The sequence below is a fragment of the Ascaphus truei genome (assembly GCF_040206685.1).
Source record: "Ascaphus truei isolate aAscTru1 chromosome 2 unlocalized genomic scaffold, aAscTru1.hap1 SUPER_2_unloc_4, whole genome shotgun sequence".
NCBI classification, from domain to species: domain Eukaryota; kingdom Metazoa; phylum Chordata; class Amphibia; order Anura; family Ascaphidae; genus Ascaphus; species Ascaphus truei.
The window spans coordinates 44,295-71,087 of NW_027453818.1; the positions used below are offsets into that span (position 1 = coordinate 44,295).

At 45.2% G+C, this 26,793-nt stretch overlaps 1 protein-coding gene across 1 annotated transcript in view; it reads left to right on the forward strand.

Moving 5' to 3' along the window:
- LOC142473276 (uncharacterized) overlaps positions 1 to 25,718 on the forward strand; it is a 49,615-nt gene extending 23,897 nt beyond the window's left edge. Inside the window, exons 3-5 of the mRNA XM_075580482.1 lie at positions 16,643 to 17,043; positions 17,330 to 17,443; positions 21,853 to 25,718. Coding sequence (XP_075436597.1) covers positions 17,025 to 17,043; positions 17,330 to 17,443; positions 21,853 to 23,609 — 1,890 coding nt within the window. The 5' untranslated portion in view covers positions 16,643 to 17,024 and the 3' untranslated portion in view covers positions 23,610 to 25,718. The remainder of the gene's footprint in view (positions 1 to 16,642; positions 17,044 to 17,329; positions 17,444 to 21,852) is intronic.
- The last annotated feature ends 1,075 nt before the right edge of the window (positions 25,719 to 26,793 follow it).

Here is a 26,793-nt window from a genome sequence, read left to right on the forward strand (position 1 = left end):
TTTCCCCTATTGTCCAGAGTGATATTAGTAACGGGCAATCCTCTGAGTATCTCGATTTGATTGCTACCCAGCAGAACAACATTCCAGATGACTATTTGGCGTAGTTGTACTGCATGGAAGTACCGAAGTATATCTGGACCACCATACCGCCCCTCGATCTGGAGGCCATCAGCACGGACCTAGCCACCCTTGATCTCTTCCCTTGCCAGATGAATTGAAAGATTTGGTTCTGTAGGGCTCTTAGTTCACCTCTTGGTACATAACTTGGAAATAATATAGCAGTCTGGGGAGGCTATTCATTTTTATGGAGATTATCCTACCGATCCATGATATCTGATGCTTGCTCCACTTCAATAGGTCCTTTTTAATGTTGCCAAATAATGTGGTAATGGGGTAGTTGTTGTGATAGAGCAATTTGTAGTTTCTAGAGATGTTGACACCTAGATATTTAATATGAGTTGGTCGCCATTTAAACTTTAATTTTTTTGTAGAATTTAGATCAATGTTTTTAAATAATCTGTTGAGATGGGGGCGTAGGCCATCCATAGGAATAGTTTCCGGGTTATTCCGAATTCTAACGTTCTGTCTCCTCTCCCTATTTTCTTGGGCTTTGAGGAGTTTGAGCTATGAAATCAGTTTCAGCATATCGTCATCTGTTTGTGCTTGCAGCTGAAGGGAATCCTCCATTTTGTACTGTAGGTCTGTGGTCCACTGGCTCAATACTGCAATTTCTTCTTTAAATTCTTTGACTGCTGAGCGGAGTTCCGATTGAAATGATTGTGTTATCGTTTTAAAAGAGCTCCTCGATTAACCCTCTGCAAGTGGCCCTCCCCAGCCTGTTCTTCCTGCTCACATGCTTTATCTGCTCCCGATCTACACCCTCATGGTCGGCTGCACGCTGAGAGCCTCCAAAGAAGCACGTAGGTTCCTTTGCTGTGGGTTTCTTATACTTTACTGACATATTGGTTTGGTTCTGGGGTTTTGTGATGCTTCTTGTGCCTTTTTGTTGCAGAAGACTTGTATTATTATTATTATTCTTGTGAGGGTCCCATGTGCTCCCTCGATTGGCTTCCAAGTGGTGTCCCCCCCAAGTGTCTCTTAGTTTTGTAATCTCTATTTTTGACCTCCAATGGCTTCAGAGCTTGTTCCATTTTATTTTTGAAAAATTCAGCTTGATCCTGAAATTTTTCCTCTTAGAGCAAGCACAGGAAAGAGGTGGAAGCTCTGAGTTTGCATCAATGTCTCCATCATATTTTTCAGCTCTGCCGATTTCATGGCATCAGCTTCAATTTTCCACGCCTCTTTCTCCTGGGCGTACTGACTTTTGGGGATGGACAAGCCTAAATATGCTTTGCTTGTCACTGATTATCTATACCCATAAAGGGGCATAGATAAGCACATTGGCAGTTAATGGGCTTCCTAAAAAAATACATAATTAAAGAACATACAACCAATGTGTTTGTTACCTTTGCTGTATTCACCCTCCAAATCCTGCTCCGTCAGCAACTCTTGACCCACGACGCAATGCTCCTCAAACAGCCGTTGTGAAGAAGTCCTGGAACGCACGTGCTTCGCCGCCATCTTGGGTTGGGTCCCCAAACGAGACCTCTTCCTCCATGACTACATCCGGCAACGCCTTTTTCCGCTGTGGCACCGCTTGGGCCTTGAACCGTCCTTCCTCCGCCGTTGCCACCCTCAGAACCTGGTAATAGCAGGGGCTTTGCTTACCGTTCCGTGGTGTTGGGGTGGATCTGCCGCCATCGGAACCGCTGGTCACCACAGCCGTGGGACTTCGCCTCTCGGGCCGGCCGCTGCACGGGCGATACTCTGCTCCGCTCACTTCCGACACAGGTGAGTGGCACTGGTTTAATCGTACTGCTGTTGTGGCTCACCGGTGGTCGGGCCGTCAATGCAGTAGAGCTTGCTGTTTCCTCGTCCGAGGACTCCAACTTTGCATTAGGGTGAGGCATTCCGCACGGTGATCGACGGTGAGCCCCCTTTTTATCACCGTGTCGGTGGTCGGTTTTCTCATCTGGCTCGGTTTTGATGGTCGGGCCCGATCCCCTTTCTCCGGAATCAGTAGACTCCCGCCAGAGCGCACCGGGGAGTTCCGCCGACAGCATGGCAATATCTCCCGCGGTCTCCACTGCCTGGACCGGCACGAATGTCGGCATTGGCCACAGGTATTGCAGGCCACATTGTGCGCATCGCGCCGTAGAGCTCACAGCACCGCCCAGCAGTCGACACTGCAGGCACAGGCATGCCACCGTTTCTATACCCGCCACTCGGAGTATCAGGAAGCCTCCTGGGGCCGAGTAGGGATGGGTAGATATCGGTGACCCTTCTTCAGATTTGCAGGCCATAGTCACTAGAGGAGGCTGTGACAGGGTGAAGTTAACCCCTATCAGTTATGCCTGGGAAACATATGGGAGTGCTTCATCCAGCACTCATAAGGGTTAACTCAGGTGGAAGCTAGCTAATCAGGAAGTAAGCTGACACCTGAGAGCCAGCAAGGTAGATAAGGATCTTGCTACTGGCAGTAGGTGGCTCTCAGACCAGAGCATATGGATATATGTGCTGCTAGCCAGACGGATACAGCACACTACTTACTGCAGCCAAGTAAGATTTGTTTCATTTGTTTTCATGACTGCTTTAAAGACTCTTACGGTTTGGTTATGGTTTAGCCAGCCAGCCTGCTAGATAGGTCTGCTGTGTTAGTCAGTTTTTCTCCCAACGTGGAGCAGGATTTATTTGTTTAAAGGGACAGTGTACCCGCATGTTATGTTGCTGTGGAGAAATAAAGCCACTGAACATTTTCATTTATCCTGAAACTACACGTGTGGACTGTTCCCTGACCTCGGCTACAGGCCGTCCTGCCACAGAGGCACTCTCACTAGTGGTCTATTCTGCTCGCTGGCTCCTCGCAACTGAAGTGCAGGGGCTGGTTTGCCAACCCCTCCTCCAGCTAACTCCATCTGCATCCGCCACAACCGGAAACCACTCCCCCTGGTGGAAACTGGAGGGAGGTCCCTTAATTTGGTCTGCTGACCCAGCACAGGGGCTGAGCTAGTCATAATCCATGTGGGCGCTGCTCCAGCTTTCGCGCCATACTCCCCATCAGGGTGGAGTTTTCCTGTTGGCGCCACTCCTGGCCAACTCTCTGCAAGTTGAGAATTTGCAATGTTTTCTGCAACTGGCCCATGCGGTCTCCCAGGGAAGCGGGAACCGCCATCTTGGTTTGAAATGTCACTCTGCAAGTTGAATGAGGTAGCGTTTGTACGTTGAATGACAATCCAGTCCATTATGTTCCTCATATATCACGACAATGTCCTCTTCACTGTCGTCAGGGTTACTACCCCAAGGTCCTAGGCAGGACCAACACTGTTAGATCTCTACAGATCAGGTCATCTTCTAGGGCAAGCAAAACACAACTTCTCCCGGGAGCAACTGGAACGCAACGGATATGGCATTCTTTCAGATAGTATGGCAGACGAGCTCGGAGCTGTAAGAATTCAAGGAGGCTTATGGTTGAATTCCCACAACTGGCTTTAATGGTTCATGAAGCAGGTTTTATACATAAGGCAGGGACAAAAATACAGTTGTCATCTGTTACAAATATGGGTACACATCTAAATTTACATGTAACCTTCACATAATTAGCAGAGTGTGGAACTGGGGCGCTCCCTGTAATATGTGGCTTATAGTTATTGGACGCCTATGGACATAAAAAACTGTGCCAGAAATAATAAAAATTAATAAAAAATTGTATGCTGGCCCTTTGTTGGTTTTGCTGCCGCTTGACCTTGAAGAAGACAAATCCCAAGATCTTCTTATGGTGGCAATTGGAGTATGGTGGTGGTCAGCGCAAACTCGTGGAACTCAAGGAAATGATAAAAAAAAAATTAATTTGCAGTATTAGTGCATTAATCGGTGTTGATAGGAAGGGAAGGGGGAGGATGAAAGGGAAAGGAAGGGATAGTGGTAAATGACACTAAATTAAACAGTGAATGAAACATAAAATGTAAGTTTCAACGACTCACACGGGCTTGTGTGAGAATTCACCCTCAGCGATGGATGTGGTGGGTAAATGAAAACTCCTAAAGCGGAGAAATAATAATAAAAACTCACACGGCCATATGTGAGTTCGTTCCCTCAATGGGTGTTGTCAGCAGTCTCAGGTGGTGTAGATGCGTCTTAGTATTCTGTCCCAATGGGTATGGTGTATGAGTGGCTCCTCTCCCAGATGCCCATAAGCCAAAAGGATGGGCAAAGTCTGGATTAGTCGCTGATAAAGTTTTATTTGTAACAGTATTCAAAGGTAAAAAACAGTAAACACACTCACACATAAGTAAAACTGTCCAGCATCAGCCGCGAGGCTATCCGGAAAGACCTCTTCTTCCGCTTGTGCTCCCGCTGACGCGTCCGACAGTGGGACCGGGAGAGAGGAGCTAAACCGGATGTCCGGCGGTTGTCTGGGTCCCTCTCTCAATGAGCTCCGGCAGGGAACTACGCGTTTCGCAGTATGCTTCGTCAGGGCCCGCGTATTCTGTTTAACCTTATCAATTCCAGAGTTGACAGAAGACAGTTTTAACCTTACAATTCCCTCCTTTTGTTCTGAAAGAACAAACCAATTGACCGATCCCATTTATTCTTCTGCAAACCACTCAGGAGAGGAAAAACTCCAAGGGAGAAACCTCCAAGAGACCATGTGCCTGCAGAAACCTATCTCTTTTAGGTATCTCGTTTGATAATCAGAGATGAACATATGGGTGGTTGACGAGTACCAAGACTATTGGTATTTCTCGCTCTCTTTGTGGGAGGCATATACATAATGGTCGAGCTAGAAGCAGAAACATCTTTCTTTGGCAAAAATAGAGCTGATTACACTTTTAGCCATCTAGATGAATTCATACACACAGAGTAATAAACCTGCGATTATCCTAATTCTGTAAAGAATTTACTTCCCAATACACCTAGCCAATTTTCAAGGCCAAATGTAAAATCAAACTCTTGTTTCCTCTCACAATCTAGATTGAATTTCTGCTAGAGTATCCATATCATGGTGTGTATACTTTTTGATTGGGTGTCAATATAAGAACAGCATTCTTTACCCACTAATTTACAAACCCCTCCTTGTGCTGCCATCAGATAACCCAATGCCATACAATTTTGCAAAACTACTGTTCTTATCTATTGCTGAGCCTAAAAAATAGCGTCTTTTAGTATCATGAAAAACGGCATTTATATTGACTACTGAAAAATCTCCTTTTGCATATAAATCATACATTCCTAAAAGGGTATTAGACCTCCCGCTACTCTCTTAACTGAGCTATTTTTAATAATTAATGCCTTTCAATTTCGTATTCTTTGCTTAGGTAGGATGAACATTATTTAAATTCTATTTCTGAGCATAAGTGGGGGTTGGTGTGGGTTAATATTTCCTAGGAGCGACTGCCCAACACATACATCTTACATACTACATTTACTCAGAATATCGGAACAGACAAAATGGCTGCCATAGTCAAAATGGTTGACTTGTGATCCTTTCCTTGTGGTTGACACACGCCCTTGGGTGACCTCCCCACCTTCCTCATATCCAATCTTCTCAGTCCCCTCTTATCCTTTAGAGACAGTCTTTTTAAAGAACAGTTAACCATATCATAGTCCTGCCGGACCCCAAAAAATAGTCCCATAGTGCATAACTTGATTCCTTTCTGGCCATAGTATTGGCCCAGTTGATTTCTTTTTTCGGTTTCTTCTTCTGGGGGACTGCTGACATCTTCATCACCAAAAGAGACATAGCATCGGTGGGGGGTTGCAACGCACTTCTGGACCAAAGTTTTGCTGTTCATAACACAGAGAGTAATGAGTAGGACAGACACACATACAAAAACACTAGCTTCGCTCCCAGCAAAATAATCCAAACACCAAGCCCCAACAAATCCCAAACCTCAACTCTACCTTCAAACACTGGAACCACTTTCCCAAATAACATAACCTGGTCTAGTTGCAGGATAATACTTTATCTATCCTTCTATCACAGAGTCAATAATTTCCCTAGGGTAAACTTGTATTTCCACTCCCTTCATAACCAATTTCTTATATATATAGTTCTACAAATATCTTATAGCATCTTGTCTTTTTCCAAGGGGTTAAATATTACTCTCGTGTTCCTGGGGTGCAACTTATGGGGTATGGATAGTACATTGGGATATATTGCACCTAAGATGCGGGCTTTGTTTACCAGGATTCCATTATATAACAAAATATTCTTGTTACTACCCTATCGTCTTCATGTGGACACCACTTATATAAACCTAATAGAATAAACATTGTAATTAAAATAATAAAACCTGTAAAAAGAGAGGTTATTAAAAAGTTCAAAGTTCATATGTTGAGGTCCTGTCAAGGATTGGACTTCGGCTAAAGTGGATCCCAGTGGCAGGAACAGCAGGGAGCGAAGTAGGGATCACAAGCAGAGATCAGAGGCAGGCGGCAGGTAGCGAAGTCAGGAAACAAGCAGGGGTCCAAGGCAGGCGGCAGGTAGCGAAGTCAGGAAACAAGCAGAGGTCGGCAATGAGGAAACTGGAACAGGATGATAGCAATAGCTAGGAGAGCAGTAAACACAGGAACCTTGCAGGAGCTAGGAACCAGTATAAACAGGCAAGGGAGGAACAGGAAAGGGAGGTTTATATAGGCAGGCTGAGAGGTGGAGCACAGGTGCAGAGGTGTCAGGTATCAGAGTCTGGAATGTTCCTTAGTTTAGCAGCAGCAATCCCGGTGGACAAGTATAGGTACTGCATGCTAGAACAAGACATTGAGAGTGGCAGCAGTCTCGGTGGCCAAGCATGGGTACAGCTGCTAGAGAATATGACAGGTCCGAATTTTCTTCCTATGAACTTTTCTCCTTTTTTTGGTTAGTGCCGGGTGTTCTTATGAACCAAAACACCAACTGAGAACGGCTGTGTCTTTAGGCCTTCCCTCCTGTGTTGAGGTTTAATTTGAAGCGACTGTGGGTGAACTTGTGTAACATGGATCCGGGAAAAATACTCTGACTGGGTAGAATCTGGAATAGGGCTCGTCACTTTAGATGAAAAGCGCTTTTGTGTCACCTTTATCTTCATCTAATTGGAAGGACTGCACCTGGACATGAGACACTCAGACAATTGCATTAGTTTCACACAATAGATGCTGATTAAAATCGTCTGTTTAGAGCATAATCATACAACATTAAATCTACAAGGTACCTAGGGTGACCATTGGTCTTCCCATGAGAGAAAATTATATCTGATTGTCACATAAGGCCAGGCCAAATACACCTTTATATTTAAGGGATCAATCACAAGGCAAAACAGGCAGAAAAACCAATGGTGGTTTATTCGGATAAGACCTTGAAAACACAAGAAACAGACAATATATTTTGGGGAACCTTATACTTATAAGGAAAATAACTTGGGGAGATTTGGGCTCGAAATCCAGGAGTCTGGGGGGCACAGGGAGGCCCTGGTGTAATTCACACTGCGTACTGTCAAATCATGCCTGCTTGCTGGAGAAAATTAAGTGACTACCAGCACTTTGGCCCCACAACTTCTGCAACCAAAATAATTATATTTCCACCCAAATATCCCCCTAAAACTGACACACAAGAAATGTCACAGTTCCGCTAAGGGAATATGACATAGAAAATAACAGGGTCAGTTCACTTTCAGGCACCCCATATCTGAGCTGGGGCATTGGAATGCTTATTCACATGTAATTCACCAACCTGGGTTTAAATCACAGGACAAACACAATGCATTGCAGGTTTTAGAACACATAAAACCAACATGTAGACACAAGAGCTTGCACTCCACCATTTGCACCTATCATGTGGGGTTCTAAAGCCTTCTCTAACACACCAGCTAAGAATACCTCTTGGCAGACAAGACAGGCCAAAATATCCCCTCCCTTTTCCCCTCCCTTTTCCCACATGTGCCAGGAGACTCTCCTCTGCAGCTATTTCTCATAAGGGGCCACCCATAGAAGGCAATCCACTTATAAGCTTGCACAGGCAGCTGCAGGCCCATGAGGCAAAGGGAATACACAGACAATGCATTAACTAGCCCACTGGGCTTACACAGTTAACCCTACATACACAGTTCCTAGTTTATACCCATATGGGGGTATAAAAAGGAAAAATTACAGGCAACATAGTAAGGTACAATATTATACCCAAGAGCCAAGAGCTGACACACTCAGCCCTTGCCATATGGTTTCAGGGGCAGCTAGCAATAATAACTAGGTGTCCCGGTTTAGCCGGGACAGTCCCGTTTTTTTAACCTCTGTCCCGGTTTTTTAGTCTCTGCCCGGCTGCCCTGCATCCTGTAAAATGTTCTGGGTTTTTTTGTGGCTGTTCCGCTTTTGACCATCAGAGCAGGGGGGGCAGCAGAGAGCAGACAATGCATGGAGGAGAGCAGGGGCCGGGTCTGAACTGCGGAGCCCAGCAGTGAGACCCGGAAGTGTCAGTGAGAACTTCCGGTGTCTGCTGCCAGGGCTCCAGATGGCTTCCCCCACCCATGCAGGTATGGTCCAGAATGGGACACTCACACAATTGGGGGGGCGGACAGAGAGGCAAAGCATGAGGAGAGGCAGAGAGAGAGAGATACACACAGGCACAGCATGAGGAGAGGCAGAGAGAGAGATACACACAGGCACAGCATGAAGAGAGGCAGAGAGAGAGATACACACAGGCACAGCATGAGGACAGGCAGAGAGAGAGAGATACACAGGCACAGCATGAGGAGAGGCAGAGAGAGAGAGATACACACAGGCACAGCATGAGGAGAGGCAGAGAGAGAGAGACACACAGGCACAGCATGAGGAGAGGCAGAGAGACACACAGGCACAGCATGAGGAGAGGCAGAGAGAGAGAGAGAGATACACACAGGCACAGCATGAGGACAGGCAGAGAGAGAGAGAGACACAAAGGCACAGCATGAGGAGAGGCAGAGAGAGAGGGATACACACAGGCACAGCATGAGGAGAGGCAGAGAGAGACACACAGGCACAGCATGAGGAGAGGCAGAGAGAGAGAGAGAGATACACACAAGCACAGCATGAGGAGAGGCAGAGAGAGAGATACACACAGGCACAGCATGAGGAGAGGCAGAGAGAGAGGCACAGGCACAGCATGGAGAGAGGCACATGCACAGGATGGGGAGAGACAGTGTGGGGAGAGAGGCACAGCATGGGGAGGGGGGCACAGCATGGGAAGAGGGGCACAGAGTGTGGGGGGGAGACAGAGACACAAAGAATGGGGGGGAGACAGAGAATGGGGAAGAGAGACAGAATGGAGGGGAAAGAGACAGAAAATGGAGGAGAGACAGAGAAAGGGGGGGAGAGAGAGAGAGACAGAATGGAGGGGAGAGAGACAGAGAATGGGGAGAGAGAGACAGAGAATGGGGAGAGAGAGACAGAGAATGGAGAGAGAGAGAGACAAAGAATGGGAGAGAGACACAGAATGGAGTGGGGGAGAGAGAGACAGACAGAGAATGGAGGGGAGAGAGAGACGAGAATGGGGGGGTGAAGAGAGAGAATGGGGGGAGAGAGAATGGGAGAGGGAAGGGAGGGGGGACAGAATGGGGGGAGAGAGAGAATGTGAAGAGAGCATGGGGGGAGGAGAGAGATAGAGAATGAGGAGGAGAGAGAGAATGGGGGAAGAGAGCATGGGGGAGGAGAGAGAGAGAATGGGGAAGAGAGAGAATGGGGGAAGAGGGAGAATGGACAGGAGAGAGAGAGAATGGGGGAAGAGGGAGAATGGACGGGAGAGAGAGAATGGGGGAGGAGAGAATGGGGGGGGGGAAGTGAGAGAGAGAATGGGGGGTTTCACAGAATTGGGGAAGACAGAGAATGGAGGGAGGGAGACAGAGAATGTGGGAGAGAGACAGAATGGAGGGGAGAGGGAGAGACAGAGAATGGGGGAGGGGAGAGAGAGAGACAGAGAATGGGGGGGGGGAGAGAGAGACAGAGAATGGGGGGATAGAGACAGACAGAATGGGGGGGGGAGAGAGACAGAATGGGGGGAGAGAGACAGAAAATGGAGGAGAGACAGAATGGGGGAGGGGAGAGAGAGACAGAGAATGGGGGTGGGAGAGAGAGACAGAGAATGGGGCGGAGAGAGACAGAAAATGGAGACACAGAGAATGGGGGAGAGGAGAGGGAGGGAGAGAATGGGGGAGAGGGAGAGAATGGGGGGAGAGAGAGTATGGGGGGAGACACAGAATGGGGGGATTGAGACAGAGAATGGGGGGATTGAGACAGAGAATGGGGGGGGAGACACAGAGAAAGGGGGAAGACACAGAGAATGGGGGGATTGAGACAGAGAATGGAGGGGGGATTGAGACAGAGAATGGAGGGGGGATTGAGACAGAGAATGGAGGGGAGAGAGACAGAGAGAATGGGGGGGGGAGAAAAACAGAAAATGGAGGAGAGACACAGAATGAGAGAGGGAGAGGAGAGGTGTGAGAGAGGGAGGGGGGAAAGAGGGAGAGAATGGGGGGGAGGAGGAGGGGGCAAAAGAGGGAGAGAATTGGGAGAGAAAGGGCGAGAATTGGAAGAGAGAGGGAGAGAATTGGGGGAGAGAGGGAGATAATTGGGAGAGAAAGGGAGATAATTGGGAGAGAGAATGGGGGGGAGAGAATGAGGGGAGAGAGAGAGAGAATGAGGGGAGGGAGAGAGAGATAATAGGGGGGAGAGAGAATGGGGGGAGGGGGAGAGAGAATGGGGGGGAGGGGGGTGAAAGAGATAGAATGGGGGGGAGGGGGGGAAAGAGAGAGAATGGGGGGAGGGGGGTAAGAGAGAGAATGGGGGGAGGGGGGGAAAGAGAGAGAATGGGGGGGAGGGGGGGAAAGAGAGAGAATGGGGGAATGAGAGAGACGGAAGGGTGGAATGAGAATGTAAGGATGGGGAGAACGAGAATAGAGGGATATGGGGGGAGGGAGAGAGAAAGGGGTGTGTGTGTGTGTGAAAGAAGGGGGGACAGAGCGGGGTAGAGAGACAAAGGAGAAGGGGCGCAGTTGGTGATATCATTTGTTTTCTAAAAAAAAAATTCATGTGTCCCGGTTTTTACTTTTGTAAATCTGGTCACCCTAATAATAACAGCAATAACACCCTCCTTTTGTTCACTTGTATTACATGTGAACAATATCACATAAAGGATAACAGCATTTAAAGCATAACCTTAATGGAATTGCTTGATGTATAGCAAAACTAACCTGAAACCTTTGGGTATAACATTTTCATTAGAAATCTCAAAAGAACCCTACTGAATATAAATATAATCTGCAATAGTCTTCTGACAGAAGCTTTTAGAACACAAAATAGCATCTGATTCGCTGAAAGAACAACCTGTAGCATAAAAACTTATAGACACAGATTTAAAGGTGGGACACATTTGAAAGAAAAAGATGGTTAAAAATGATAAAATATTAAATATTTGATCAACTTTGCAGAAAAATAATTCCATAGAGAACCCTCTAGTATACTGGCAGACCTGGCTAGGGGCCGTTTTCCTTGTCCGTTGCTTTATTGCTATTTCAGGTTCTGCACACTTATACATGGCTCAGCACTAGAGTTTTGTTTGTGCTGATTACATTGGACTAGTGGTTACATTATCCACCTGTTCCCAATGCAAGACACTAGTTTTAGTGATTCTATGCAGTTCATCAGTGATCCAGAACATTACATTGTGTTGATACTATAGGATCTGAGCGTTTAATATTTGTTTTAATCCCCATTATTTTACACGGATATTAAAGATTTAAGTTTTAACCACTTCGTTACCCACCCACCAGGTGTTTAGAGTGCTCATTCTAGGTTACTGTCCTCTGTTCATTTGAACTCTATATTAATCAATTTACACCTTTTTCCATTTCAAGCCATAAAACAAGCTCAAATAACTTTCTGGGCTTCCTGCCAAAACCTTGTAACAGAAAAAATGGTTAATTACTGGTTACTGCAATACAATTTGGGACAGCTTGAAATATGCAGCTCTTCACACAGCCCGACAATGTTACTGGTATTCAAAAATTAAAACTGGATCTTTGTTAAACAGAAAATTGTAGGCTTTAACATATACGTTTAGATAGTTTAGTTACTGGTTATACACAAAAAGAGCACAGAGCGCAGATACAAAACAAACAGAATTTTACGCTTCTTTCACACATTCAACCAGTTTTTACAAAAATAACAGACACATATTTTCTTACCTATCCTAATAAATAGGAAAGCAAAACAGTTTGATCCTGCAGACTAAATTAATAAAGATATCCATTTTTTCTTCATATCATAATTAACTTTTTTTAAACTAATGCTGAGCTTCTTGTTAGCTTTGTGTCTAGAATATATTTCGCCTGTTATTTTATATAACATATTCACCTGATTTTATCTGTGGAGATTTAGAGGAAAAGAATTATAATTCTGGTTAAGGAAATAAATCGCATGGCCAGTACGATAAACATCCTTATTATTCCAGTGACTGGACTGTTTACAAAAATAATTCATCCTTTCTTTATTCTTTTTCTCCACAGATACCCAAAACTTTCACCTGCCCAGTATAAATTAGTTTATATTATAGTGGTGGTGTACACCTTTTAAAAATTAAATTTCAACATGAGCAATTAATTATATTCTTATTTTAGAAGCATTTGCAGATCCTGAATAGTAATTTTGTATACATACAATAAACCGGTATTCTTATTATTCAATGCAAATAACACTTTCATATAGATAGAATTCACTCCGATTCTTACAAGCACATACACAGGGATTACTCAATCAATCAACCTTTTTTTTTTTTTTACCATATCCATACTTTAAAATAAAACATTCTGAGGGAAAAAGAAACCTATACCTGTTATACTCTTGTTTTCCATTTTTCAATTCAGACGGGAAAATATTATTAATTTAAACATAATATACAGTATACTCATACTCAGTTAATGTTGCACAAATAATTTAAGTTTGCATGTTCGTTTTTCCTAAGAGCCATGCTGCCATTCCCGATTTTGGTACATTCCTATGCTTGTGTAAAAATAGCTGGAGGAAAAAAGGTGGGGGCTACTTGCAGCTGTTTATTACAATACATACAGGTGATAGAGATAGCTGATTTTAAAATATTTAGATACAAACCCTTTATTTTCCTTATTAATATAATTTGGAGTTATCTTATTTCCCTAACATTCTCTGTTTGTTCAACACAACTTCTTACCTAAGTTGATGGGGACAGATTGTCGAAAGAAAAATCCCAGTTTTGTTGCTGTGCCTAAGTGTTAATTGAGGGACCTGTTCATCCCCGTGCCACTGACAGTGATGGAGGGGGTTGTGCGAGGGCTGACAGGTTAGGGTAAGTTTATTAGATGACGAAATGTTAGTGCCCATAATGAGTTTATGCAGGAAAGAAATCTTAAAACTTTATGCGCACGTATTAATAAACAATTATTAACTTAACTTTAAACAATACTTATGTTAACTTAACTTTAAACAATTTTTAACTTAACTTAAATTGCCATGCTATTTGAAATCATATACCGTCCGTTTTACTTATCAGGGACTTACCCTCGATTAAACAATAGGGACTCTCACCCTTTGTTACATAAATCAGGGACTTACCCTAGATAAAACAATAGGGACTCTCACCCTTTGTTACATAAATCGGGGACTTACCTTTGATTACAGGGACTTACCCTCGATTAAACAATAGGGACTTTCACCCTATGTTCTTTTGCCCTTATAAATTTAGGTTGCTTAGTTTCGCAGAGGAAAAGGTGAGAAACAAATAAAAAGAATCTTTTACTCACCCCTTTTCCTGTGCGAAATTCCACTTCTGTCACCAAAACTGTTAGATCTCTACAGATCAGGTAATCTTCTAGGGCAAGCAAAACACAATTTCTCCCGGGAGCAACTGGAACGCAACGGATATGGGATTCTTTCAGATAGTATGGCAGACGAGCTCGGAGCTGTAAGAATTCAAGGAGGCTTATGGTTGAATTCCCACAACTGGCTTTAATGGTTCATGAAGCAGGTTTTATACATAAGGCAGGGACAAAAATACAGTTGTCATCTGTTACAAATATGGGTACACATATAAATTTACATGTAACCTTCACATAATGCCTTTTCTGTAGATCTTAAAACATTTAACTGCTGAGCAAGAGACATATACAATGGTGACTTATAAGGCAGCCCTATCCTCTGTAGCCTTGTTTTAACAACATATGACAGGCACGAAACAGTTGGTCTAAAAGCTATTTACAATAGCCTCCCGTGAAAATAGCAAGGCCAGCGTATTCTGTTTAACCTTATCAATTCCAGAGCTGACAAAAGACAGTTTCAATCTTACAAACACGGTGCAATCACAGCTTTTGCACCACTCCATAACAGGCTCACAAAAGTCTCTTCTGTAGCTTGTTCTTCCAGCAGGCTCACACAAATCTCCTCTGTAGCTTGCCCTTCACTCGCACACATGCCATGTGCGCTCTCTCCCTCGGCCTCCGTTCGCCATCTTTGACCTTATGCACCGCGCGGATCCTCCATTCTTGCGATCGCCATTGGGCTACTGTATATTATTTTATTGTACATGGAGCTCCTCTCTGCGGGGCAGCTGCCACACCGATACAATAAAAATGTCTTGTGCACCACCTTGTGTACCTAATGTAGATCTGACTCGTGTTTGCACTACCTCAGGCTAGGCTCACTCTTTCTGTGTCTGCTGTATCTCCTTCCTCCCCATCTGTGCTGCCTTCGGTAAGTGGTCTGGAATGGGCTAGAGTACTCTGGCTCTTCCATGCAGTACTTTGGGCGTCTACCTTCTGTCGGCTAGTCTAGCGCAGGCCCTCTCCAGGATTACTGCCCTAAATGACCAGTTTATCCCTTTAGGCGTCCTACCACTAGCACTACCTCAAGGGACTAGGACAGCTATAGCCCGGCTCCAGCCCCACTAACTCCTTGCAGGATCCCAGGGCATCCGTGCGGCCCGCAGCTCCAGCAGCTCCCCTGACTACCCCTGGCTCCTTCCCACGCAGCACAATGTGGCAGCAGACACTCTCCCTGTTTCCCAGTGTGCCTAGCAAAAGCCTGTCCTGTTGACAGGTATCTCAGCAGCGCCTCCAACTGTAACGGGTATTCCCTCTGGCCTGACCCACCCAATCTCATACTGGCCCGTGTGGTCTAACCAGCCCCCATTACATGGTCGTGTCTGGTGGTGCACCTGTAGACAACAGGACTCCTGAGTCTCCCGCATGATGGTATTCGGGGATTGTCAATCCAGACAGGCAGCTGAGGTAGGGTGTGCGAGTCCTACCTATATCACGTGCAGCGCCTCCACCTCATCAGGATCTATGCGTCCGCAGGGAGATGGTCCTGATGAAGAACTCTTTCTTGATGGTGCCGTCCACTGGAGAGTAACTTCACACTCACACAGTGGGGTTATCTTTGAACAGGGCATCTTTATTATAGTGGTATGGGCAAGCTGCCCTTCACAGCCAGCTGTATCAGCCGCACATCTTGGTTTGCTGTCCCTTTGACAGGTATGTCCTCCCAAAGGAGTGGGATCTCCTCTCCCCATAGGGAGATCACCCCTGTGCCAGGTCCCTGGACACAGTGTGGCTCTTATCAAGCTTGCCGTAGAAATGGACCACTAGTTACGGCACTAGTGGGTCCTTTCGTCCCAACGCACTCCAACAACTCAGTAACAATTCAGCAACACACTAAATTTGGGCAGTGCTCTGCCTTATATACTTCAGGAACTGTCACAGCTCTGATGTCACTAATAATGGACTCAGAGTATGCAGCCACTCCCATCCATACATAGGGCACCTCACCAGGGTGTGAGGGCAAACCTCCATGATTACTGCTGGCATCCCTGTAACTTACCAGGTTTACTGCCAGCAGGGGAGACAACTGCAGACCATTTCACAGCATGGCTACATAGGTATAAGGGTGTGAGCAGCTCAGAAGTCTGTGTCCTACCTTCAGATGGGCAGAGCCTATTCCCTCATGTCATGTGCTGACATTGAGAGACCAGGGGAAAATAAATAATCAGTGAGTAAAATGTCAGTGTTTCCCCAGGCATTCCTTTATATAAGAATGTCCTGCCAGGTACAAATGAGCTGAATGTGAGAAACTGGAGGTGATCGAGGAACAAATTAATGAGGGTGTGAGGGATCAAACCCCCCTATTTATTATGGTGGGGTAAGGTGAGGGGAAGTTACTGCACTGGTTCCTCTGCATTACCCACTTCTCATCGTATGAATTAGGAAAGTGAGACTGTGTCAGTATGGAGCAGAACTGCTGGACCTGAGAGAGTATCGGGAGCATTTATCAAAGTCTCACTCATGTACAGTATCTGCTTTTTATTCATACTATGGAACTGTACAGTATGTTACTATGTTACACTATGATGACTTTACTGGTCTTTTGGCTGCTAATCTCCGACTATCTTTATACTTTTCTAGATGGTTATGTTGTGACAAAATCCTAAGCCATTAAAGTTTTGCAGTGTTTGAAATTAAGTGTCTGTTTGCGGATGGACCATGTGTGTTTTTTGGTGCCCCTGTCTTCTCCGACTCCTTTGGGGTTAATCATTTCAATTCTGTTTTATATACAGGCACATTCTAAAACCCAACACATATAGATTAAGTAACCTCCGGTCAGCACCTAGAGAGCAGCACTGCCCACTGCCAGCACCTCCAGAGCAGCACTGCCCACTGCCAGCATGTCCAGAGGACCACTGCCCACTGCCAGCACCTCCAGAGCAGCGCTGCCCACTGCCAGCACCTCCAGAGCAGCACTTCCCACTACCAGCACCTCCGAGAGCAGCACTGTCCACTGCCAGCACCTCCCAGAGCAGCACTGCCCACTGCCAGCACCTCCAGAGCAGCACTGCCCACTGCCAGCATCTCCAGAGCAGCACTGCCCACTACCAGCACCTCCCAGAGCAGCACTGTCCACTACCAGCACCTCCCAGAGCAGCACTGTCCACTGCCAGCATGGATCCACGCTTGTTAAGTGAGTAGAGAAGATTTTTTGGTGTCTTTGAAATCTGCAAGGAGGGAATATCTGATTATTTTGCAGTTATGCGAGTCAAACAACCAAACTAATCTGGTTTTCTTATAGAACCACCAGCAGGTAAGAAGATAATATATCTTCACCTCTGTTATTTTCTGCCAGAAGGGCTAGTAATACATTTCTTTACAAGAGGTATTATATTATACCAATATCAGAGGAGGTGAAATCACAAGAAGCGCCCCCACTCCCAGCTTTACAGGATGGATTTTCCTTTTCTTGTTGCCAGGTTTCCCAGTGGATGTCCTGGAGAGGTTAGAGATTAAATCAGATAAAGAAGAGACAGACACAGAGGAACATGTGACCCCAATAAAGGAAGAAATAGATGGATTTCCTGTTTGTGGTAAGTACGCTTACATCCTCACTTGTCTTTATTCAATATGTTTAAAAATGGACTGAAATGTCTGCAATATTTTGGGAAATAATATTAAAGCGTGCATACAATTATAAGATACCTGTACTAATGAAAAAAATGATTCATCTAAGGTTATATTGAGGATATTATTGTTATTGAGGTTTGAAAATTGGTAGCTCCAAAATGTTTTCAGCACTTGGGGTCGAGGATTCGTTGGGCGGACAATCAGACCAGTGAAGGTCAGAATTATGGAGCACATTCGTTCTATTGAAAAACTAGATCAGATTCTCCCAGTTTCCAAACATTTTACAAATTGTACATTGGGAAACTTGTCCACCTTTCATTTTTCAGCAATTGAATCTATACCTGTTCCTACACGAGGGGATTGAATCTATTCCTGTCACTACACGAGGGGACTGAATCTATACCTGTTCCTACACGAGGGGACTGAATCTATACCTGTTCCTACACAAGGGGATTGAATCTATACCTGTCCCTACACGAGGGGATTGAATCTATACCTGTCCCTACACGAGGGGATTGAATCTATACCTGTCCCTACACGAGGGGATTGAATCTATACCTGTCCCTACACGAGGGGATTGAATCTATACCTGTCCCTACACGAGGGGATTCAATCCATACCTGGTCCTACACGAGGGGATTGAATCTATACCTGTCCCTACATGAGGGGATTGAATCTATACCTGTTCCTACACGAGGGGATTGAATCTAAACCTGTTCCTACACGAGGGGATTGAATCTATACCTGTTCCTATACGAGGGGATTGAATCTATACCTGTCACTGTTTTGGTTCCACTCACTTAATACTCTATCCCCTGTTGGGATTAATACAGAATGGGACCTGAAACATTTTCTCTAAGCTATATTATTCCTTTGTCCATTCTCAGGTTATATAATACTGTGTGTTTTTTATATATGTAACGGGTATTCCCCCTACCCCAATCGCAGATAGAGTGCATGTGAGGGGGAACCTATATGTTACCAGGTGTGGTGCATATACCTGCAGGTTCACAGGAGGCCTGAGCCTCCGCTGATGGGAACCTAGGGTGCTTCTCTGGAACGTTCTCTCGTTAATCAGCACCTCCACCTATGTAGGATTCTATAGGAGTGTAGAATAGCCCTAGCATAGGAACCCACCCAGAAACCACATACACCAGGGTTATGGCTAAAAGATTTACTGGACGAGCAACACAACACAATAGTATCATATATAACAGTGCAACATCAGCATACACAACAGTATATAGGCCACCCTCTGCCACAAGCTGACAGCTATAACCTTGCCCCTAACTGGGCTATACCCTTCTTAGTCCCTTCCCAATCCAGTGTCCAAAGAGTCCAAGCCTACCCAAGTGTGTGAAGAGGCCTGTCACATGTGAGGAGCATGTTAAAGTTGGTGCACGTGTGGAAGGGTGTAAATACCTGCCCAGGTGCTCCGGCACCTGGGTGTCTTCGCAAAGGGTCTACTGGCACCGCTTGGTCCAGCGCTGATCTGTGCCTCCGTGTGGGATTGGGTCCAGCCGGACGTCCCACCGTAAGGACAGTCTCTGGATCAGCAACACAGCATACAGGAACATGCAGCAAACACTATCACTGTGCCCCTGCACTAAGGAACAGCAGCAGGGCCTCTCTCACTAGGTCCCTACCTAGCACATAGCTGAAGGGGCACAGGGTCCTTACCTAAGGGCCTGTCCCTATGAACACCCACCCTCACTAGTGGGGAGTCAGGGCCTCAGCTCTAGCCCGGGGGATTTCTGGCCTAGGGCAGAAGCTCGCAGCTCTCTGACCCCTTTCCTTCCCCCACTGTCTCCTCAGCCTGAATGACTCATAGCACATTGCCCATACAATGTATCTTCTCCAGCAGGAGAAGCTGCAATCTCTACTGGCTGTCTGGCTGAATGTGACAAGGATCATAGGGCAGTCCCCAGAGGCTGCTGGGAGTTGTAGTCCCCTCTGGGGCTTTTCCCTATGAGGACCGCATGGGCGCCTCTCTAATGGCTGCCTACCTCTCTCTATCTGCGCCTGCGCTAGAGTAATGGCCGCCGCGCCACTTTCCTGCACTATGTGCAACATCTAGGGGGCCTTCCTGCCTCACTACACTTTCCTGCACTATGTGTAATGGCCGCCGCGACTGCAAATGCGCACCACGCATGCGCAAACACACGCAAGATGGTGACGCCCTATTACTGATGTCACCGGGAGCCCCCGGCAACGCGCTCATCCCCGCAACCGGACACAAGTAAGAGGGCCAGGGGGGACCCTGCTACATATTCATTTGTTTCTATCATTGAGATACACATGTGTCTCTCTCTAGTCACATTTGATTCGTATTGTATCCTTACTGTGACAATTTTCTCAGTGCGGTTTATTTATTTACATCTTATTCATTATGTATATTCCCCTTATCAAAATTCAAATTGTTCTTTGCCTTGGTAGTTGAGTTTACATTTATTATATTATATTATTACATGATTATATTATTTGGTGTTACAGTTAATTTAATATAAGATAATTTTATTCTCACCACATCCCATCCACTTTTAAATGTTATGCTTTTTCATTTAATTTTGCTTGTCCTTATGAGTCTACACTACCGACACACTTTATTAAAGTGTGGCCGGTACCGCAAGCCGGGAGATTTCCCGGCTTGCTAGCGGCCGCCCCTCGGCGTGCCGCGCGTCATAGACGCGCGGTCACGCGTCTTCGGGAGCGTGCGCCCCCTGCACGCGCGTCCAGGGGCTCCCCGAGGGAGCCCTGGTGTCCCGCGATCGTGGGACAGCGGCAGGGGGTTCCGGGGGACCCGGCGGACCCGGCAGCGGTAGGGAGAGCGCCCCGATCGGAGGGCGCTCTTCCGCTGCTTCGGCGCGCACCCGTCACTCTCGGGCGCGCGCCAGGCTACTGCTGCGGCCAAGAACGGGCAAATGCTCGAATAAACTTGGCCGCAGCAGTATGTAAGTTTATTGTTATTGTATTCTTTATTGTGTCCTTTTGCTGGATTTCTCCCCCACAGTTATACTGCCTTCTTTCCGTGGTTACATTTTCCCCGGATTGTTTTGTTCCCATGGGACTTTTTTACCTGGGATACAGGTAGGCAGTATTTCCGGCGGGGAGTGCCTATAACGTGACACTCTCTAGACTCAGGAAACCACTCTTTGATAAAGCGCCCATGGCGAGAAACGCGTTGGAGGTTTCTCTTGTAACTTAGGCTGTGTGTCTCAATAACTCTTTTATTTTTTCTACTTTTGCCTCCAGTTCTTCTTTTCTGCAGTGCGCCTTTGTTTCTTTGTTTTGAATGTGAGAGGAGACGGAAAGAGAGGAGACAAATATTACACCAAGGCCGCGTGCTTGGGAAATTATAGTGCTGTGTCCATAGAATGGGCTTGCAGTCAGTGTACTGCTATGAAAGGAATCCAAAAATCTGACGGAGGCTGGATCAGCAGTTTAAAAGATGCAGGTTTATTTAAAATGAGGCATCACAGTATACATGCGCTGTAAGATGTAACACTGATTTTCCTCCAAAAAACGGAGTGTCATTTAACTATTTATCAAGCAAGCCCACAGTTGTTGATTAACTGTTTTCATATGGATTGGACATTATGATATACCATGTTATACAATTTTGAAGGATTTTCTTGAGCACAGATATAGAACTTGTCTCTAATGCTCATCTGCTTGGGAAATTATATGAATAGTATTTGTGACTGACACAGTATGACACAAAATGGAGCAGTTTAGTTTATGTGGGTCTTATGGCAGAAGATTACATGGGCAGTGTATTCACTGCATCACTTAGATTGTAAGCTCTCCAGGGCAGGGATTTCCGTTCCTATTGTCTGATTGTGTTTGTTGCACTTATTGTATTATAATTCCCTGTACTGTATTGTTTCTGCTGTAAAGCGCCGAGTACACTGCGGGACTTATATAAATAAAGACATACATACATGGGCATCTACAGTATCTTTACACTCTAGGTTGCTGGTTGGTTTAGTTGATATTATTAACGCACTAATATGATAACAAGGAGTTCAGTAACTTTAATTCTCATGGACATTTTCGGTGTTAATTATTTGTAGGATGTACATGTATCCTTAAATAATGAATACAGTAATAAATATAAGTTCTATATGTATCAATGATTTCACTGAGAGCTGCTACAAATAAATTTCATATCTTCGGAACTACCACCACAGTCATTAGGGACCACTGGATGTCCATGTGCAACAATTTTAAATCCCTGGGTGAAGAGAACATTTTGTTATTTAAGTATTGGTGAAATAAATTCTTTAGTGTTTTGGATTTGTAATTTGCGTTCAGTAATTTGATTTACAGATTGAAAACATTTGTTCTGTCTTTTTTTGTTTACTTCTGTTAGAGAACGGCCTGAATGAGGAACAGAACTTGAGCTCTGATACATCCAGAAGCTGTCTGACTCCTCGCAGCCCGGAAGTGCCAAAAAACAATGATTCCTGCCACATTTTAGACACGTGCAAGGAACCAGTGCCACATGATGATGAATTTACAGACCTTGTAGAGCACACAGCAGAGAAGGACTCTAAATATGGGTCCAGCAAAAGGTATGCAAGAGATTTAAGAAGAAGCTGCGGTGCTCAGCCTTTTCTCTGTTGTCAGTGTGGCAAAAGCTTCTCACTGGACAGGGACCTGCTCACACACCTTTGTGTCCCCGCTAGGGAGCAAACCTTTACATGTACAGCTGGTGTACAGAAGGGGAAACTTCATTCACAGCAAAAGATTCAGACAGCAGTGACTCCTTTTACTTGTACAGTGTGTGGGAAACAGTTAGGTACTAAGTGGACCCTCCTCAGACACCAGAGGGTTCATACAGGAGAGAAACAATTCCCATGTTCAGAGTGTGGGAAACCATTCAATACTAAGAGCCACCTCCTCAGACACCAGATGACTCATACAGGGGAGAAACCATTCACATGTACAGAGTGTGGGAAACAATTCAATACTAAGAGCCAGCTCCTCATTCACCAGATGACTCATACAGGAGAAAAACCATTCACATGTACAGAGTGTAGTAAAAGCTTTTCTCAGAAGACAGAGCTCCTCAACCATGAGCGGATTCATACAGGGGAGAAACCCTTCACATGTACAGAGTGTGGGAAACAATTCAGCATTAAGAAAAGCCTCCTCAGACACCAGATTACTCATACAGGAGAAAAACCATTCACATGTTCAGAGTGTGGGAAACAATTCAGTATTAAGAAAATTCTCCTCAGACACCAGATGACTCATACAGGAGAAAAACCATTCACATGTACAGAATGTGTGAAACAATTCAGTACTAAGAGCCACCTCCTCAGTCACCAGATGACTCATACTGGAGAGAAACCATTCACATGTACAGTGTGTGGGAAACAATTCAGTACTAAGAGCCACCTCCTCATACACCAGATGATTCATACTGGAGAGAAACCATTCACATGTACAGAGTGTGGGAAACAATTCAGTACTAAGAGCCACCTCCTCATTCACCAGATGACTCATACAGGAGAAAAACCATTCACATGTACAGAGTGTGGGAAACAATTTAGTATTAAGAGCCACCTCCTCATACACCAGATGATTCATACTGGAGAGAAACCATTCACATGTACAGAGTGTAGTAAAAGCTTTTCTGGGAAGAAAGAACTCCTCATCCATGAGCGGATTCATACAGGGGAGAAACCATTCACATGTACAGAGTGTGGGAAACAATTCACAGTTAAGAGCAGTCTCCTCACACACCAGATGACTCATACAGGAGAAAAACCATTCACATGTACAGCGTGTGGGAAACAATTCCGTATTAAGAGCACCCTCCGCAGACACCAGATGACTCATACAGGGGAGAAACCATTCACATGTACAGAGTGTAGTAAAAGCTTTCCTACAAAGACGGAGCTCCTCAACCATGAGCGTATTCATACAGGGGAGAAACCCTTCACATGTGCAGAGTGTGGGAAACAATTCCGTATTAAGATAACCCTCCTCAGGCACCAGATGACTCATACAGGGGAGAAACCATTCACATGTGCAGAGTGTAGTAAAAGCTTTTCTCAAATGAGCCACCTCCTCACCCACCACAGGATTCATACACGGGAGAAACCATTTCCATGTACATAGTGTGGGGAAAGCTTTTCACAGAGAATCAGTCGCCTTACACACATGAGGATTCATACATGAGATAAATTCATACAGGGGAGAAAACCTTCACATGTGCAGAGTGTGGGGAACAATTCCGTATTAAGATAACCCTCCTAAGGCACCAGATGACTCATACAGGGGAGAAACCATTCACATGTGCAGAGTGTAGTAAAAGCTTTTCTCAAATGAGCCACCTCCTCACCCACCACAGGATTCATACACGGGAGAAACCATTTCCATGTACATAGTGTGGGGAAAGCTTTTCACAGAGAATCAGTCGCCTTACACACATGAGGATTCATACATGAGATAAATTATGTGATTGTTCAAAGTAGGGTTGGGCAATATACCATTAGCATAGTAATACTGCAGTAATAAAAATGGACGGTAACGCAATACTTGCCATTACTTCTTACCATGGCATTCCTATCAGCAGCTGCAGAGTGGGGGTGGGTCTGGCAGAGAGGCGTGGGGGTGGGGACTGTGTCAGAGAGAGGACTGTGTGTGGGCCTGGTAGAGACAGTGGAATGGGAGCGAGTCTGGGAGCTCCTTGACTTTCACATCCTGCAGCTATAAGGAATCCTCCTGCTGGTAATCTCACCCCTCCATATTAACCACTTCCCCTCTGCCATACCTCTTAACCCTTCCACCATGACTCAACCCCTTTCTTTCATCCCCCTGTATTTCTCTCGGCTCTCATCCGTGCCTCTTGAACCCCTCCTTTCCCATGCCGATTATCCCACGTCTCCCTTTGCCCTATTAATGTGTGCAGGAGAAGGGGGGTCGAGGGGGTAAGTGTAAATTTTCATACTGTGCACTTCAAAACTGGAACAACCTAACGGAGACTCTCACATTCACCCCCAGTTTAAGTTCTTACAAAACTAAGCCTGCCTCACATTTTTATCTGTTCTGTAACTTACATACGCCTATAATATATTTTATCTTTAACTGTGCATGCAATGTCTTGTATATAATGTATACCAGTGGTTCCCAATCTGCGTCGCGATTACCAGACGTCCCATTTTTTTCTGTCCTGTCCTGGTAAGTATTTTCTATGTAGAATGCTGCTGGGGGGATTGGATGAAGGAGGATGCCGGGGGCGGGGCTTAGAATGCCGGCCGGGTCGCAGGGGATTGGCTGCAGATTAGAGGATGCCGGGTGCTGGGCTTCCGCTTTGTGCACGTTGAGTGGGGGTGTGTGTCTTCCTGCTCCTGGCTCCTCTGACCCCTGGTGGCCTCCCCTTCTGCCCTGGTTCCCAGCTAGGGGTGATAGGAGATGGTAGCGGGGGTGCCCACCAGGGGGGTGGGGAGGGCGTTGTACCTCTCCTGGCGTCCCCTTCCCAACGTTCCCTTTCGCGGGGGCGGACAGTGGTGGTGTGCGGTCGCTGCTGCTGGCTGGTACTCCACTTTGTGTGTTTATCAGTGTGTGTGTGTGTATCTGAGAGTGTGTGTATCTGAGAGTGTGTGTATCTGAGAGTGTGTGTATCTGAGCGCGCGTGTGTGTGTGTATATCAGAGAGAGTGTGTCAGTCAGTCAGAGAGAGATGCTGGGTTTTCGGCGGTCGCTGTGAAAAAAAGAAAATACTGTGCGGTGGCTGTATCCAGTTTGATTCCGAGATTTGAAAAGATGTGTAGTGAAAAACAGGCTCATCCGTTTCACTAATTATTTCCATCAATACATTGTTTTTGTGGTTTTGACATTCGCATTTAATTTTTTTCACTAACCATAACCGGACCAAGCAACCAACTGCGCACTGCAACTGTTAGGTATGTATATACAACTTTGTTTTCACTTTGGGCGCCGTGGAAAAATCCTGATCGCCTTGGGGAGCCTTGAACCGAAAAAGTTTGGGAACCACTGATTTATACCCTGTTCACTTACGTAACTGTATTTGTAACCAGGTATTATCTGTCATCTTAACTCTATGCCCAGAGCATACTTGAAAACGAGAGGTAACTCTCACTGTATTACTTCCTGGTAAAATGTTTTATAAATAAAAATAAAATGGTGAAGAAAGGGGCTTTAGTGTGGGTGTAGTTAGTGTAACATTTTCATTTTAACATTTTTTATTCTTAAAATTAAAATATACTAAAATGTATTTGCTTTTTTAAAATTTTATTTAAAATGAAATGCATTTGTATAAGAAATATGTTTCACAATAAATGACCTTGAACATTTTGAGGACTTTTGCTTTTTTGCTTTCTATTGGGTGTTAATAAATTACTTAATACTCTTATGGTGGGAAGTTCTTTGTAATTGGCTAACCCTAGTTCAGGGTGTTGGAAACAATTCAGTACAAAGTGTGACCTCCTGTCACACCCAAGTATTTACAGTGGAGAAACCATTTGCTTGTTCAGTGTGGGAAACAATTCAGTGTTAAGGGCCACCTCTTCAGAAACCAACAAATTCATGCAGGGAGAGGCCTTCCACATGGACAGAGTATAGGAAAAACGTTTCTTGGATGAATGACCTCACACACCACATGATTCACACGGGAAATAATTTGCTTGCTCAGCGTGTGGTAAACCATTTTATACAAAGTGGGACCTCTTGTTACACCAGCAGATTTACACAAGGGAGCAACTTTTTAATTGTACAGAATTTGGGAAACGTTTCAGCACTGAGAGGCACCTCAGCACACACCAAACATAAAAGGGGATTACATCATAATCAATTCCGTAATAGGAGGACAGTCCTCAGACACCAGAGCATTTACACAATGTATCTATGTCTTTATTTACATAGTGCTATTAGTGTACATAGCGCTTAACAGCACTAATACACGTGACAATCATAAATAACATAAAACATAATGGAAAGAAGTGGTTCAGGCATAAAAGTAACATTTAGGAAAAGGAGTGCCTGCTCCAAAGAGCTTACAATCTAATTGGTTGGTAGGAAGAACGTACAGAGACAGTAGGAGGGCGTTCTGGTAAGTGTGTCTGCAAGGGGCCAAGGTTTATGTATGAGTTGTAAATTATCAGCCATGGAGCTACTCGTATGCTTCCTTAAGCAGTGGGTCTTAAAGGTGGATAGAGAGGGTGCTGGTCGGATACTGTGGGGAAGGGCATTCAAGAGGTGTGGGGCAGTCAGTGAGAAGGTTTAAGGCAGGAGAGGGCTTTAGATACGAAAGGAGTAGAAAGAAGACATCCTTGAGCAGAACG